At 33.1% G+C, this 17,680-nt stretch overlaps 2 protein-coding genes across 2 annotated transcripts; both read right to left on the reverse strand.

The window, feature by feature from the left end:
• Nucleotides 1-8,902: 8,902 nt before the first annotated feature.
• LOC131051430 (L-gulonolactone oxidase 3-like) lies at nucleotides 8,903-9,720 on the reverse strand. The gene is made up of 2 exons (XM_057985951.2): nucleotides 9,606-9,720; nucleotides 8,903-9,486 (listed from the first exon to the last, which is right to left on the reverse strand). The coding sequence occupies exons 1-2, from the start codon at nucleotides 9,718-9,720 to the stop codon at nucleotides 8,903-8,905; spliced, it is 699 nt and encodes a 232-aa protein (XP_057841934.2).
• A 180-nt stretch (nucleotides 9,721-9,900) lies between these two features.
• LOC131875855 (L-gulonolactone oxidase 5-like) lies at nucleotides 9,901-10,536 on the reverse strand. The gene has a single exon (XM_059220552.1). It carries the CDS (start codon nucleotides 10,534-10,536, stop codon nucleotides 9,901-9,903), a length of 636 nt encoding a protein of 211 aa, XP_059076535.1.
• Between the last annotated feature and the right edge of the window lie 7,144 nt (nucleotides 10,537-17,680).

Genomic DNA, 17,680 nt, shown 5'->3' on the forward strand with positions numbered 1-17,680 from the left:
AGACAAACCCTTTTTTGAAAAGAGGCTTGACTGGGGCCTCAAACCAGTGGGAATAGGGTCCTAGAAGACAAATCATGTAATAAAAAAAAAGGGGATTATGAAAGAACCTTGAATGATAACCTTGAGAAAACACCTTGAACTAAAGCTGAAGCAACCAAGGAAACAAAAAACCATGAGAATAATATGGTAGACACTTTGCAATCATCTTGAAGGATAGATCCCATCAGCATGGAATAGGTGAGTCATACCTCAAAATGGTGCACAACAAGATTGGGGGAAGCAGGGAAAGGAGAAACAACCACAAAAAAATCAACACCCCACACTTGAAGTTGAAAAACACCACAAAAGAAAGTAAGAAGGGAGAAGAGCCCTCTTTGATTAAACTCTTGTAGGGTAACTAGTCCTCAACACTCAACCACTTCCCACCCACCAATGACAACCAATCCTCAGCTCCAATGAGGAATCCATCTTTAACTAGGAAATAATAAAATCCCACCACACCCTAATCCATAGACAACCCCCAAACAAGACCACTACACCTCCATAGGAGTCTTTGGGTGGAAGATTGGAAGCACAAAGAGTCCATGAACTATAATAGAGCCTAAACCCTCCTACTAGAAGTAGATCAAGTACTCAAGAGAACTACCTTCATAGGTTCTCTAGAAGTGTTAAGAATTGCAGTGGCCTCTATAAATAGCATGGTCACCTAAATAGACCCATTATTCACAGGCACCGAGCCAACCACAAAATCTCCAAAAATCTTGACTTTCACAACAAGAAGCTTGAGAGCCATCTGAAAATAAAGGACAAGAACACAAAAGAGCCCCAAGCACACAGAATCAAAATCCAGATACAAATAAGTAAACTACATAACATAAGAATTTTGATTAGATTAAAAAGAGGAAAAAAACAAAACCCCACTAGCACTATCGTGGAGCCACATGCTGGGTAGCATGGCAAACCAAATAGCAAGCCATAGAGAATAAATTTATCCCGCAACCCCCAACACATCAAGAAATGAAGTAAACCCAAGCTTGGCACATCGATCCATTAGAAAACAATAAGAGGATAACCACATCATTGCTAGAAGCCCCCATCTAGGATGGAAGCATCAACCACCAAACAACCCATCACTAGAGCTAGATGACAGCAAAGGAAAACCAAAAAATAAGGGAAAGCAAAGGATGGGGAACTAACAAGGGTTGCCAAGTGCATTCACACCTTGACATGGAAAAAGCAAGCAAGACGACCTCACGTGGCAGAAACATAGACCAAATAGCCTGTGTTGGGTTGGTGCTTTTTTTGGTCTGTGCTAATTTTGAAAGTTGATAGTATTAGTTTTACTATGGACTTTTATCTAAATAGGCCTACATGCCTTATGTTGGATTTTTTTATTTGGATTAAGTACTCGGATACTATTATGGACTCTTTTTGGTTATATGCTAGTAGTTGTATTATGGATAGTAGGAAGTTGGATAGGGTTATTATGTTTAGTTATGTGGGTATCTTAGTTTTGAATTACCTTTGAGAGTTATTTATGTTCTTTCTAGGTGTCAGGCTCTCTAATGCCAATGGTTGTGTTGCTTCTCTCTATTTTTTTTGTTTTGTAAGGGTTTAGGGCCCCTTCCATACTAACGTAATAAAAAACATTCAAACATGGTCAGTCTCTTAGACTAAATAGCCATATATATGATTTAATCAACATGAATGTAAGCCTCTCATAACCTAGAAGACCAACTAATACCATTCTTAATCCTAGGTAATAGTTACAATAAACCATCTCCTAAGCTCAATCAATAATGAATATCAAAATAATAACAGCTAAAATGTACATATAAATAACTAATGCTATACATCTCTCAAACTAAATCTAGGAGAACTACCCATATATCCATAGCTCAAGATCGATATCGATGAAAGATAAACATAAGTCATAATACACTTGAAAGGGATAATGTGTATTACCTATCAAGAAGAAATTTTTTAAGTAGATTGAGAGTGGGGAATGAGAATGCTCACCAAGCTATCCAAGTAATCATGACTCACACTAAGAACAGTCTTCTCTCAAGTTCAAACTAAGTGAATTATCCTCAATCTTCTTGCTGAAACCATCAACCATCTCAACAAATGTATCTAATCACAAGAGTATACTAGAATTACTTATCTCTATGTGTATCCATGAGCATGTGTAACCAATAAATCCATGGCAAACTCCAAATGCAACATAGAACCATCATGAATTAATCAAGAAAATGATAATGTGCTCAATACAAAGAGAACCACTAGGATCAATGTCAAAGCTCCAAAAGTAGAATCAAGAACATAAACATGACAACATGATATAAGAAATATCAAATAATCATATCATGAGAAAACTCTAATATAAAATCAAGAGTGCACCCTGACATAATATCAATCATCTTATCAAACGAGGATAGCATGTCAAATCAAAGAATAAACTACACCTTAACCATGGACTCCATGAATCCTCCAAGATGTCCACATCCTCAAATATCATAAAGATCACCATTTCCTACTAGTGTACCTTCAAGAGAGAGAGAATATTCTATAGAAATAGGATCTAAGGACTCTAACATTTGCACACTAAGAAGATCATCCACCATCCAATGGTGAATCCACATCACTACCACAAGCTCCCACTGAATCATGATACCAGTCTCTTCATAGCATCATGATAACCGTCTCCTAAATGAATATCATATAGGTCTACACACACAACTAATATATCAATAATATCAATTGAACCAAGATCTCCAAGTCAAGAAGATACAAAGCTACCAACAAACAATCAAGAAACAATCCTACACTACTAGATCATCACTGTCAAAATATCCCAATGAAAGTGTCTAAACAAGCTACCCATGACATCATGATAAAGCCATCCTATTTATGAGAATCAACTGAAGGAATCTAACAATAGAATAATTGAAATTCGACATCCTGAGTTGTCAAAAGCCAAAGTAACCATGATCCTCAAACAAGAAGATACACCACCATAGCCAATCAAGATTCTAATTAAGTCATCACTAATCAAATCACTTATAAATCCAATCATGTCATGCCAAAGTCCCTAATCACAAGGAACATCTATGACATCATGATCATGTCCATTGAAACAAGCATCTAACTCCCAATGTGTTCATCCTAAAAGCATGACATAGTTAACACCATAGATCCTTCACTATGACTATACTTGGTAACAACATTTCTACTCCTCAACATGATAAAAAAATTATTAAACCAAGTGACTAAACCAAGCCACTACTCTAAATGTGCATCCGCAATGAAAATTCTATGGGCATAGACAACCCATATCCAAGTCATAAATGCAATCGTCTAATTATATAGTGCCTATAGCACTGCATAACTTGTAGAATCAACAATACAACATGGATACCCAAACTAAATACTGATAGCCATGTCAACATTAAAGAAATATAAGATACAATACTGAGTATATAATGACATAAACTAAAAATCTCCAATTTGTAATGTGTCATAAACTCATAATGTCAACATAGTCAAAAGAGCTCATAAAAAGTTCATATAGAAATATTAGCAAATAAATCTGTCAAACATGGTCCAAATGTGATCCACTAAGTAGTGCTCTCAAAAAGCTTTTTGTTGATTATTTTAAGTCCAAAATTTGATTCTGTATGCTGAAATTATGACCTCTCAAAGTCATAAAGGTACCTTCGACCTCTAGCTCATATTTCCTTACCCAAATAAATTTTTTTGGAAATATGGATCATAAAACAACATAGCGCATTGGGTAATCTTTCCAACAACTATATGAAGTCAAAAATATGACACCATATGCCCAAATTATGCCAAAGAAAAAGCCTATTAGGCTATATTTGTAACAATATGGATTCCATAAATGCCCAATATGCCCATAAATAAAATTTTTAATAATAAAATATTATGGTGGGTCTCGGACCCAACCATACTATAAACTATGGAATACAAAAAATATTTGCAGATCAATTTATAAAAATATTTACAAAGTTTTTATTTTAAAAAATGAAAAAAATAATAGTGAAAAAAAAATATTTTTTATTTTATTTGGGGTTGTTGTGCCCTAGGGCTCCTCAAGAGATATGGGCCCTACTCTTGATGCGGCTAGTGGGCTACACCCACTATCCATGGACAATGGGGGTACTACCACTACCTATGGGCAATGGTGGTACTACCACTGTTAGAGGATAGTAGTGTACCACCATTACCACAATAGTGGGGTACAAGGGTGGGGATAGTCCCCCCACTAAACTTTTATTTATTTATTTATTGGCTTTTAATTTTTTAATTTTTTGTTTTATTTTTTGACCTTTTCAAATTTATAAAAATCCTTTCAGATTTCTAATACAGAATAATAATAATATTTTTTTTCTCTAAAGACATCATTGCCCACAGTCGTACCACTTAAAAAATTTGTAACTCAGTCAACCCATGCTAAAATAGGACAAATTATATATCAAAATTCATCTCCGAACCTCCCTAAATGTTACAAAGGGGTCATTTTTGATCTTGTGGGGTCAAATATAAAACATAACTTCCAAAAACCTCCAAAATAAACATCTATGGAAACCCATTTTGAAACATTTTTTTATTAGACCAGACTTAGAATAATGACCACAAATCTATAACCCCATGACCTACATAACACCCCTATATTTTTACATGTATTTTATTTCCTTTATGCATTCTATAGATTCAACTCCTATTGGTATAATACCACAACCATGGCTTTGATACTAGTTTAAATGAAACTTGCATTCATAGATATGACAATTTCTAGACAACCCAATTGAAAAGTCAACCAAAATAACACCTAGAAACCATATAAAAAGAATAGACAACATATCTATCAAATATGACACAAGATATACCTTAGGAAAACTCTCATGAGGGGAAACCCTAGCCTCCAAAAATATCTATCACCATTTATTATCAATAATGCAAAATTACAAATACAACCTTGAAATATTTTGGAACCCCAACTATCAACAAGCAGCCAAAAAAATTAAACATTACATAGCAAACTGGCTCAAACTGAGGTACAATATCAACATAAATAAGACCTCAAAAAATAATAATGAGGGTATTACAACCACCCTTAGCTAGCAAAGGGTTATTTCAGCTCCCAACAAAGCCCATACCTAACCAAAACCAATGACTGGCCAAACTGGGCCCTTTAAAACTATCAGCATCCAGCCAACTCATGGGTTTTATATAGCTCCCACAACGATTCAAAGACCCAACAAGGTCCGAAAGGATAAGCATTAAAAGATAACCAGAAACTAGGGGTTTTTGAAAGACTCCCCTAACCTTCAAGTTGGGTTTTACAATGACTCCTAAACCAACAGGATGAAGCTAGCAACCATAAAGAATCTGATCGTCACCCCCCTTCTAGCAAAGCTCCTTTCCACCTCTATAGGATAGGGATCCACCTCTATATGGGTTGAAGATTCAGACACCATCAACAGAGAGAACATAGCTTCAAACCACAAAGCAAATTCCAACAACCATGAAACAAACCCACAACTCTTAGCTGGACAAATGAGATTTGAAAAGGTTCCCAAAACCTTATGCCGAGAAAGAGGTCTAATATAGACAAACTGCAAGTAGACAAGCTCCACCAAAATCTCCACCCCAATAGGAGAAAGGGGCCATAAACCCCGCAACAAGGAGAGAGTAACAATCATGAATCCAATCTAAAAAAATAGGGCATCCAAAGCCCCCAGTAGGAGCCATCCCACTAGACTCAGCTCATGACTCTTCCCCTTAGTTGAAGAATGATCCACCTCAACAGGAAAAACTAAGAAAAGTAGATAGATGATAGTCTGAACATCACCAAAGAACCTCTTGAAAAAAATAGGAAAAGAGACACACCCACAACCATCAAGAGGAAACCCTAAAAGGAAACACAACAAGGACAAGTAGACCTACCACATAGAGGCCACCTACAGCAATCGAACCCACTCCAAGGGCAAAGGATAGCCCAAGGGGAGAGAAGAGCTCAAGAACCCAATAAAGAGCCAAGCAACGGTAGCTCCACTCGGATCCGAAACACCCCCCCCACACCCAAACAAGAGTAGGGCAGTGAAACCTTTGACACAAGGCTGCAACACAACCACAAAAAACAATCCTCCAAGAGCTAGAAAAGCACCCTCCCAGACACAGGCAAAGCTACAAACACTAGCCACAAAGGAAGACCACTACCTAGAAGCAACAATCGGGCCAAGAAACCATCGACGAAGATGCTACCACACTAAAACCATCCCTGCCCACCACAAAGACATGGACATCACCTTTAAAAAACCCCAACCATAGGAGCCCAAGAATAGCAGAGCACATCATACTCAACACACACACCATCAGCACAGAAAGGGCGACAACCACAAAGGGGCAATAGAGAGGTCATTGCAAAAAACTGATCCCACAACACAACCTCCCAAGTGAGCGGATCTACATGTAAAGACCACCCATGAAACTGCCAAAATGAGCCATCTATAGGAAATAAGAATGGTGGCCACAACACCGAGTGACCACCAACAAGCCCCTCATCATCCGGTTCCTCATCTCCATCGGAAACCCTAGCCTCCCCTGCACTGTGCATTCTCTCCATCAGAAACCCTAGCCTCCCCTACACCGCGCGTGCTCTCCATCTCAAACAGTCAGTTACTCATATTCCCATATTACTTCTTTGTTAGAATATATTGTTTCTGGTATTTATGATCTCCTTTGAGAAACTTTAGAAATTACTTTTTTTCTACATCGCTATTTCATGTGTCACATTAAGTTGAATAAACAAATCTGCTATCCACATTCCTAGTAGCATTCATCACTTTGTGAACTAAAATTATAAGGAATTAAATAATTATTGTCAATAAAGTGCCCCTCCACACACTCACACCAAAATGTGTAAAATTTACCATTATACCTTCAAATTTTCCTTATGAAATGTTAATGATTAGTAATGAGAATGTTATTTGAGATTATTTATGCTAATAATATTAGAGTCAAAATTAATATACAAAAATAGTATTTACAATGATGTAAAGTTGATTTATTTTTAATTTTTCTTTATTTTAAATGATAAATCATTTCTTTAAGGTAAATAACAATGAATAATTTACACGAGCAATAATTTTAAAATTGATATATAATATCTATGTCAAAATATATTTTTCTTGTTTCTATAAATATATATATATTTATATTACATATGCTATATTTACATAAATCTTTATTTCTAGAAATTATCACAAAATTTTATTCATTTATAATTTTTTGTATTAATTCTTATTTTATTCTACATTAATACATTCATTTCTTAGTAATCTTCATAGCTATGCATTTTTTTATTATAATTTTAACATTATTTAATATCAATTCTTTTAATTGAATATGTTATTATTAGTTAATATAAACATTATTCTACAGATATTTTCATTGTTAATTTATTATTTGTCAAATAACATTCATAATGATTATTCCAACATTTGTTGAGGACAATGATGAAATTTAAATCTAAAAATAAGTTAAATTAATTTACACAATCTCTAAAAATATTTTCATTTTCTATACAAACAAAAAATTTCTTAGTAATCTTCATAACTATTTATTTTTCATTATAATTTTAATATTGTTTAATATCAATTATTTTAATTTCATATATATTCTTTTTTTTTTTATAATTCACAACTGAAGTGGTATTTTTTAGCTTTTCTCTAGAGCTAAGAACCGGTTGAGTAGACTCAACCCAAGACCTCTCATGTAGGAGGCTTGCAAACTGCGTTATGGGGTCATCCCCTTATTTCATATATTATTATTAATTAGTATACACTTTAGTTTATAGACATCTTCATTATTCATTTATTATTTGCCAAATACCATTCATAATTATTATTCCAACATTTAGTGATGATAATGATGAATTCTAAAATTTTTAGTAAGTTGAATTAATTTATACATTCTATAAAAATACTTTTGTTTTCTACACAAACAAAAAAATTCTTAGTAATCTTTATGACTATTTATTTTGTCATTATAATTTTAACATTGTAAATAATGACAATTCTTTTTATTTGATATATTATTAATTAATATACACTTTATTTTATAGATATCTTCATTGTTGACTTATTATTTGTCACATGGCACCCGTAATGATTATTTGACATTTAGTGATGAGGATGATGAATTTATATGTTTCTCCCTATCCATATCTATGTCTCTTTCTCTCTATCTCTCTATCTTTTTCTCTCCCTCTATCTTTTCCTCTATATTGTCTATCTCTATATTTCTTCATCTAAATCTCTCCCACTTCCTCTCCTCTTTATCTTCATCTCTACTTTTATCTATAATATATTAACTAATTCAATGCTATGAACTTCGATCAATACTCTAAATTATGTATGCAATTAATATATTAAATAATATTAGTTAGAAGAAAATCTATCTAAATCATGTGATAAGACCTTGCATAATTGTTTTCTTTAAACTCTCACTAATTTAATTAAGAAATATAATTTTATTTTGAACCAGTCAAATTTTGAACAGAGTACTAGTTGCTATAAAATATGTATCATGATGGTGTTAGAAGAGATAAAACAACACCTAATTTGATGTTTTTGCAAACACGAGCATACTTCCATACGCTCCCTGATTTGGACAAAAACCCTTTATCTGGAGCACAATGTCTATCCTCTCTACATTTACAAATCTTATCCAGTGCACATCCATCTCTCAACTCCTCCACGCCTTTCCCTCCAATTCCAAACAAGCCGTCCGTCCAATTATTAGAAAACAGTCCCTCCGGATCAAACTTCTCCTTAACCTTCAAAAATCCTTCCAGGTTCACCGTCCGTTTGGCTAACTATCCGAACAAGTGACCTCCAGACTTTCCCCAATGGAGTCCCCCTCCATACTTCTCGATCACCATCTGCTCTATCTCTTCATACAAATCTTCATTCCATTTGGGCGTACCCGCTTCCCTTGGTTGATAAGTTAGTAGCTCCATCGTCACCTGATCCTCAGCACGTCCCAGGTACACCTCCGACTTCTTAATAGACCTAAAAGCTATTAAAGATTGGTCACACATCCTTTGGGGATTCAAATCTCTTATTTTCTTTACATCCTTCACGGCATCTCGGAATCGAGACAGAGGCACTCTCAGTTCAACGTCAAAGAACAAAGACGTGTGCACGCGACGGTCCCACGTACATGTGCTCTCATTTTTATCTAAAATTTGGGTGGGGGTACAGCTCTCATCTTTATGTTTAGGGATTTGTTCGCATTTACCAGATGTCTGCATGCGATGATTGAAACCTACCACTGGGTAACCTCTAAAATTTTCTCCGTCATTCAAAAACCCGTTGCCATTTGCCGCAGCTTGAATCGTTAGGTTTCCAATAATATTGCAAATTGCAACCACGTCTGCCTCTGCCTGGAGTGAATAGACTGAAGGGCAATTACAAACCAAATAAGATTATCGATATGTGTTATACAGATGCATTTTTATAACCAAACATATGTAATTAGCTATTTTTTAAAGAAGATTGACAAGTTAAAACACTCACATAAATAAGCACTTGTTTCAATATTAGCGACTGTGGTGGGAGTACCAAGGATTGAGTTGCTGCCGTCTCCAGAAACATCAATAGAAACGCGATCGTTGGCGACAAAATCCACCATCGGGTGTGAGGAAAGCCAATAAATCTCGGCAAATGTGTGAGCTCTGAGGAAACCCTCTTCTTCATTCTCAAGATCCTAATCATCTTTCACTGAGACGGAAACCGATCTTTTGAACATGGGCTGCAAAGCGAATGTTATCTCTGAAATTGCTCCCAGAGTTCCCAGAGCCAATTTGGCGGCCTATAGATCTGCGTCTGCTTCTGTCAAAGTTATGATCTTTGCATAGCCTTGGGAAGGAGACGCAGGCACTACGATTCTCATTCCCACCACGTACTCATAAACTCCACTGCCTTTCCCAGCGAGGCTGCTGCCGTGGGCTCCAGTGGAAATAACGCCGGCTGCAGAAACTCCGGTGATGTAAGGCATGGCGGGCAGAGCGAGGCCATGCTTTGCAGCTACTTCGATCACGTCTCTCATGAGCGTTCCTCCTTGGACGGTTATTGTCATGGCCTTTCTATTTACTTGGATAACGGAGTCATAATTTTGGGTTGAAATGATGAGTCCTTCGTTCTCAACACAGACGAGCTTTGAGAGGCTGTGCGAATATATGCTCACGACTCTGATCTTGTGGTTGTTTTGAACAGTGTGGGCAACAGCACGGATGAGTTGGAGCTCTGAAGTAGGCCATGCAACGCTGCCCGCCTTACAAATGGATCGGTCCTCCCATATGCCCAGGTAATTGAAGACTTCACATTCTCGCTTGTGCAGTGCAGGGATAGACCAGGCGGGCATGCCATTACTTTTGTGTCTGCACAGAACACTGGCGTGAAATACAATATAAACAGAAGCAAAAATGCAAGGTGTGCGTATCGTCATGTTTATTTCGCAATTTGCAAAAGAGAAACAGGAGGGTTATGTTTCGAGGGGACTATACCAATCTGTATATATACAAATCAGTCCTGAAATGTATAATTCAATTAAAGTATGATATATATTTATTTTATTTTTATTAGTCAAAATTATTTTTTATTTGACTGTTGAATCGAATAATATTTAAACAAGAGACACATCTTAATTTTATGATTCAAACAAATAAGTTATCTACAACGAAAACAATTAATTTAATTAGGAAATAGTAAAGTAAAATTGAGCATAATAAATTAATATCTATTTAAGAATAACAGAAAAAATATAAGGAAAATCAATTAAAGAATTCCATAAACTTCAAAATATCAAAAATAATTAAATACGCAACACAATCTGTAACTTCACTATCTAGAACAGATTCTCTCTTGTTGGAATTGTTAAATAATCCCCTATTTAATTTAAAAAGAAAAAAAGGTGTCTTATTAGCAATCAATCTCTATTAAACCTAGCAAACAAATTTAAATGAAGAACTATTTAAATTCTAAAATACTGAAACAAATTTAAGCACAAACAACATCTTAAGAGCAAGTAATCAATTTCCTATATCATTCTTTGAAATCCCATTGAGGTTTATAATTCAATAATCTCCTTGTTTGGACAAAAAAGCACTATGACAAGTGAATTAGTGCATGCCACATAAGATGAACCTACAAACTCTTTGTGTTTATGTTGGAAGTTAATGCAGAAGGCTCAGTAATAGAAATCCCTTCCTAACCAAGAAGAGACACAAACTTGGCTCTTTCCATCCATTAAGTACCATATGGCCTATTCTTGCTGGTAGTGGATCTTGAACCTTGTTGTATATTGTCGAGCATCTATTTGGTGGTGCCAATTTGTATAACTTAGCAATAAGTGTCAAAAAATTTCTTGTTAGGAGGGGTTTTAATAGCTTCAAGGATATAAGAATAAAATTGAGACTTTAACAACCTCTCATGTGGAACAGAAAGACAATGACCCCCACTAATGACTATCTTCACATTGAGTTTCGGATGTGTGGTCAATACTCTATATGAATGAGTTGGTTTAGCCCAGCTAACTAAATATAAGATGTGATGTTATTGATAGAAGATAGTATTGAATTGCATGTGCTATTGTTGATGAAAATTGGAATTGAATTGAAAATTCAATTGAGTTTTTTTTAGTGCTAGGGGTTAATGAGCATTTGATATTGGAGAGCTTACAAAAAGGGCCAAACAAAAAGAACTTGTGCTTAAGTTAAACATGGTTGATCATAAGGCTTGTTTTTTGTTACATACAGTAGCATATGAAACATTGCCAAGATGAAAAGTTCATAGCAGAATACCACATCTCAGTTAGAAACTTTTGTACAAAACTATTAATTTAGCTTTTCCCAGCTCAAGAGATGCTTAATTCTGCATTTTAGTAAATATTTATATAAAAAAACCTTGTTTCTTAATGGTTTTTTCTTGATGGTCACTCTTTGAATCCCAAAATTTTCTCTACATGCTAAAAGAAAACTCACAGTGGATAAAATTGTCACTCTCGAGAGTTACAATAACATATTTAATGATTCCTTCGTCTCCCTTTACAAAACGTAGCAACTAATCTAGGGCTTTACATTGATTGAAGGGCTATATTTGCTTCATGACCAAATTCTCTATTAGGAAACCTTTTATGGCTATACAAAGACTTAATGTGACATTTAAGCATTTTCAAGAAGTCCATGATTTGAAAATCTATGCTTTCTGTAATCAACTCTAGGAAAAATTACAATTGAAACAAGGAATTATATCATTCAAATAATTAATTTTGTCATAGAGAGAAAAAAAAAACCTTTGTAAGGAAAATCAGGCTTGGACTTTGCATTCTTTGATAACATCAAGATATAGAAGCATAATTGGCAGACTGACAACAAATTTTTTCATGAAAGCTTCCAATCGAATGTAGGTTGCTACAAGTCATAAAATGTTCAATCAGTAAAAGTGTTAGTTTCTTGAATGCATGAGCCAAATATTACCATCACTGGTGTTGATGATCACGAGAATATATTAGGAAGAAGCAATTATACATGAACAATATTCTGGGTCTTAAGTTGTACTAGAAAAACTAAAGAAAGGTGTCAGAGAAATTTAATATTGATTAACACAAAGAAATTAATAAATCTTTTAGCAAATCTTAAAAATTCAAAAAAACATGGTAGAGAAAACCATTAGAGATTACCAAAGGTGGGGATTTCGATGTCTAGATCTTAGATGAACTCTCTCTAACTTGAACTATGGAGCTCTACAAACATTGCAATAATTAGTTTTTTGAATCCTCGAATTTGTTATCTTTGAAATATTGTTTGTCTCGACCTTTTAGAGAACCAATGTTGTATGAGAGAAAATGGACAGATTTTGTAGGGAAATTTTACAAAACCTTGCAAATGTCAAATTTTTTAAATTGAAAATTTTACATTGAATACTTTTGACAACAATGAATAGAATATAAAAATGATTAGAATGAAGGAAAGGGATTTTACTGTAGCATATACATAATAGAAAGGTTTGCTACCTGTATTTTCTTGAGGCCATAAACAAAGGACATTAGGAAATCCACTATTAGGTTTTGCAAGATAAAACTCAGAGGACGCATGATGAAAGACAATTATGACCAAAGCAACCAACCTAATCCAAGAATGTATTTGTATTCTAAAAACTAACAGTCTTCTCAATTTTACTGTTTTGCAACAGAAACAAAAAGCATTTCAAAGTGGGTTTATGAACCAAGGCTACCTTGTCTAGGGCAACAACCTTCAAAGACCTAAACAACTAGTCCCCCTAATCTACCTTATTTAATGAAACTGAATAAAATGAAAGAACTGGATCTATTATTTATCTTTCAATAGTATCAAATATATTCATTATTATTTATTAAATTAAATTTGATCTTTTTGCTATAAAATTCATGTGTTCAACCATCATTTCGATTTCATAGACATTTTTTTTAATAATATAAACAAATAACACATTATTTTCAAAGAATTATTATTATTTTTATTCTAATATTATCAAATATATTCAATGGTATTTATTAAATAAGTTTTATCTTTTCACTATAACCTTCATGCACTTATAAATAATATTTTTTAATAACATTAAAAAATAACATTATTTTCAAGGAATAATATAAATAACTTCAATTATATCAAATATATTCATTATTATTTATTAAATAAGTTTTATCTTTTCAATATAACATTCATATCTCCATAACATCAATTAATATTCAATTTATCATTAGCATATCATCAATGAAAACACACAACTTGAGTGTTGACATCAATGACAACACCTAGTCATCAATGATAACAAACTGCCAGCATTAGAATCATAATACTAAATACCATAATAACATGTTAATAATACTTATATTAGTAGAAGAGATAATACAACAAAATAACCTTAATAAGAAATAAATATAATAAATGAAGATGGACATACATAAATATAAAATAGTTATTTTGCTTATATTTCAATAAGTCAATCTTCATTTATTGTGTTTATTGATTATTAAGATTATTTTGTTGTATTATTCATTTTACTAATATAAGTATTATTAACATGTTTTTAATGTTTTTTAGTATGATACTACTTGTAAACATTTAATATAATCTAGTACTAATTATATAATGTTAGTATTTTTTAGTTTTATAGTCCTTGTTATTTAAGCTTTGCATGTGTAAACAAGAGTGTAGTTTCTGGATTTGATTGTGTGTAAGATTTTTGCATCAACGTTTCAGATCACACTCTATGATCCATCATCAGGATGAAGAGAGTCACAGTCTTATTATTATAAGTCAAAATCATGTGTATTATTATAAGTATTTTATTTAAGCTTTAATCTTATTTATAACTATTACTTTAAACAATACTTATAATAAACCAATATTTCACTATTATAAATATGACTTTTTATTATAAGTATTGTTCTAGTGTCTTCTATTTATTAGTTTATTTTTTTTGAATCTTTTCATTTTTTCTCTTATTAGTTCTTATCTTTTATTTTTTTCTTTTTTGGTTTCTTAACTTTTTATTATTCTTGACAACTCTTTCTCTTTCTCCTTAATCCTTAAGTTATTCATTAATCCTTGTGCCACCCACACACCCTCTTCCTCCTCTTCTCTCTTTTTTAAATATCTTGGTCTACAACAAATTCTTCTTCTCTAACACTCTTCATCGTGATGATGGATCACAGAGTGTGAACTAAAATATCGATGTAAAAATAAATAACACAATCAAATCCAAAAGAAAGAAATAAGAACACTAATATATTATGGAAACTTGGTTTCATTAAGATTCATAAAAAATAATCAAATAAGTTAGAAATTAGTATGCATGCAATGAAATATTTTATCAAGATACTAAAATGGAGTATGAGACTTCATCTATGATTGATAAATATTCCTTACATGTTTTGATTGGGAAATCAAAATATTATTGATGCATTAGTAGTAACTAAAAGTAAGTCACAAATTCAAATTTGAAGATATTTAAATAAAGTTAATGTCTACCCTATCCATATAGGCAAGATTTAAAATTTATAAGTATAGTTGGCATGAATTTTTCATAGTCCATGAACTAGTGTTGTAGGATTAGTTTTGGACTATATTATGTATCATTTTTAGTTGATCTTTTTTGTCACACTCAATGCTTCATCACTAGGAAGAACAAATCTCTCTTCTTAATGACAACTCATATAATGTGATCTAAATATTCATTGTAAAACATATACAATGTAATCCAAAAACAATCTTACAACACAAACTTATATGTATTCAAAGATGATTAACATATCATAAAGCACATTACAAACTCAAGGCTAATAAATAATAGATCATTTGTGAGAGTGATAGATGTGATTTTGAGTTGGATGAACAAAGAGCCATTAATATGAAAATTAATAGTGTATCTAACGAAATGGTTGTACTCCAAAATATGTTTGACACATCCTTTATATACAATAATAAAATCATCTCCTTTAGAAGGTGGTATGCACACCATGGAATTTAGGAAATAAAAAAATTGGGCAAGACTTGCATGGATGAATAAAGTTAACATATTATACAAGCATGCAAGGACTCTCATGAAGTTATTGCATGGAGCTATGAAGAATTGAAGGTACTTGATACATCTGTCATCACTCTTAGAATCCCATTGAAATTTAAGGTAAAACCATAGAGTAAAAGACAAAGATCAAGTAAAACATTATTAGAAAAATTAATTTTTTAAAAACTATTAAAATTATTATTAATTAGTATTATATTTTCAATATTATTTTTTAAATAAATTGTAGATCTTATTTCTGTTAGGATTGATGATAGTCCCAAAGATACTAAGAAGGGGGGCTGGGTGGTGAATCAGTGTCTAACTGGTTAACAAAATTTCTGACCTTATTAAGTATTTTGCATTCCAAAACAGTGTACCAGTAAACAAGAATTAATGCAATAAATATGAATAGTAAAGACAACATAGAAAGCACACCATAACACAAGATGTTTAATGAGGAAACCTGGTGTGGGGAAAACCTCGATCGGATTTGTGACCCACAATATTCACTCACTGGCCAATGAATGGATATTACTTACAAGAGGGGCCTGCACATGCAGGAAGGCCAACTGCCTAAAGTTCACTGCTCAATTACAAATGAAGTCTCACTAACTTACAAAATGGATTATGAAAATCCAATATAGTGTAATGCTACAAAACAACATCTGCAATGCCAGATTCAATATCGGTGTAAGCTCATACAATAACCATAAACCCTTCTACAAAATCTGCCTTGATATTCGCTCTACATATCCATTATATCTATCCTCTATGTTGTGTCGCACAAAATGATTTACAAGATCTCATACTTATATATGAGTCTTATTACAATATGCCATGTCGGCTTACAAAATGATATTACAATTAAATACAAAATACAATAATCAAAATCCTGTCGGCTGAGATGTTGGTAAACATTATTGTCACTGCCGGTGAACTATTTGCTGGTGTAGAGTCTGTCGGTGCCATAAGATTGCAAGGTCGCCATCAATGACAACACCTTCAGTCACCTTTAACTACCATTAGAGTGTGTAATGCCAACAATTTCCATTAGTAAAAATATTGAAGAAATCTGATTACTTGTTGATGTTTAGAATATGAAAATAACATTAGAGAAGGACAATTATTCATTCCTTTATCGGATGAAATTGAGTAAAAAATAAATGGCTCTAAATGATATCATTGTTAAATGCATATTTAGAATATAACCAAGTGATAATGAACAATTAAGATAAAACAAATATGACATTCATGATGAAATGAGATACATTCAATTTGATTTGATCTCTATAAGAGCTAAACTTCAACATGTCATAGACATAAGATTTAGACATTCCATAAATCTAATGGAAATAGACATGAGATCATTTTAGAACTTTCTTATTTTTTCACATTCTAACATTCCTAGGTATTTATTCATCCTTTCTGCTCGTGCCCAACTACCAGCGTCACTTACAAGTCTAGATAAAATAGCCTTGCCATGGCTTCTTATAATAATTGTGCTGAATTTGCCATCTTTGTCATGTTTGTTTTGGGGTTGCAATCTTAACATTTACAACTCACCCATTTCAAACTGTAATGTAATCAATTTGTTTCTTCGAAGATACCAATGGGTTGCAGGGGAATTTATAGTATGAACTATGGACAAATATATAAACCTACACGATTATTTGGTTTTTAGGTTAGATGAACCCTATGTATAGAGGTCTACATAAATGCCTAGTGGGTTTCATATGTATGTAGAGGTGTCGTTGATAATGTGATCAGATATATTAAACAAGTTCAAAGTTGATCTCCCCAAAAAAAAGTAAAAAAAGATTTCTAATGGTTGTTCTAGGTTGAACTTGACTGGTAACTGACTCGTATTGCAGGATTGTTGATGTGGAAAGACTGTCGATAATAATGAGAAGTCAGAATCCACACAAAAAGTCCTTGCCATGGCTTCTGATAATAATTGTACTGAATTTTCTATCTTTGTCATGTTTGTTTTGGGGTCACAATATCAACATTTACAACACACCCATTTCAAACTGTAACCCAATCAA

This window comes from Cryptomeria japonica, chromosome 5 (genome assembly GCF_030272615.1).
Source record: "Cryptomeria japonica chromosome 5, Sugi_1.0, whole genome shotgun sequence".
NCBI lineage: Eukaryota > Viridiplantae > Streptophyta > Pinopsida > Cupressales > Cupressaceae > Cryptomeria > Cryptomeria japonica.

Coding starts and splice junctions, on each gene's coding strand:
- LOC131051430 (XM_057985951.2), bottom strand. CDS start 9,720: ATGGTGGATTTTGTCGCCAACGATCGCGTTTCTATTGATGTTTCTGGA. Junction 9,487..9,605: donor TGAAACAAGTGCTTATTTAT/GTGAGTGTTTTA, acceptor ATTGCCCTTCAG/TCTATTCACTCCAGGCAGAG.
- LOC131875855 (XM_059220552.1), bottom strand. CDS start 10,536: ATGACGATACGCACACCTTGCATTTTTGCTTCTGTTTATATTGTATTT.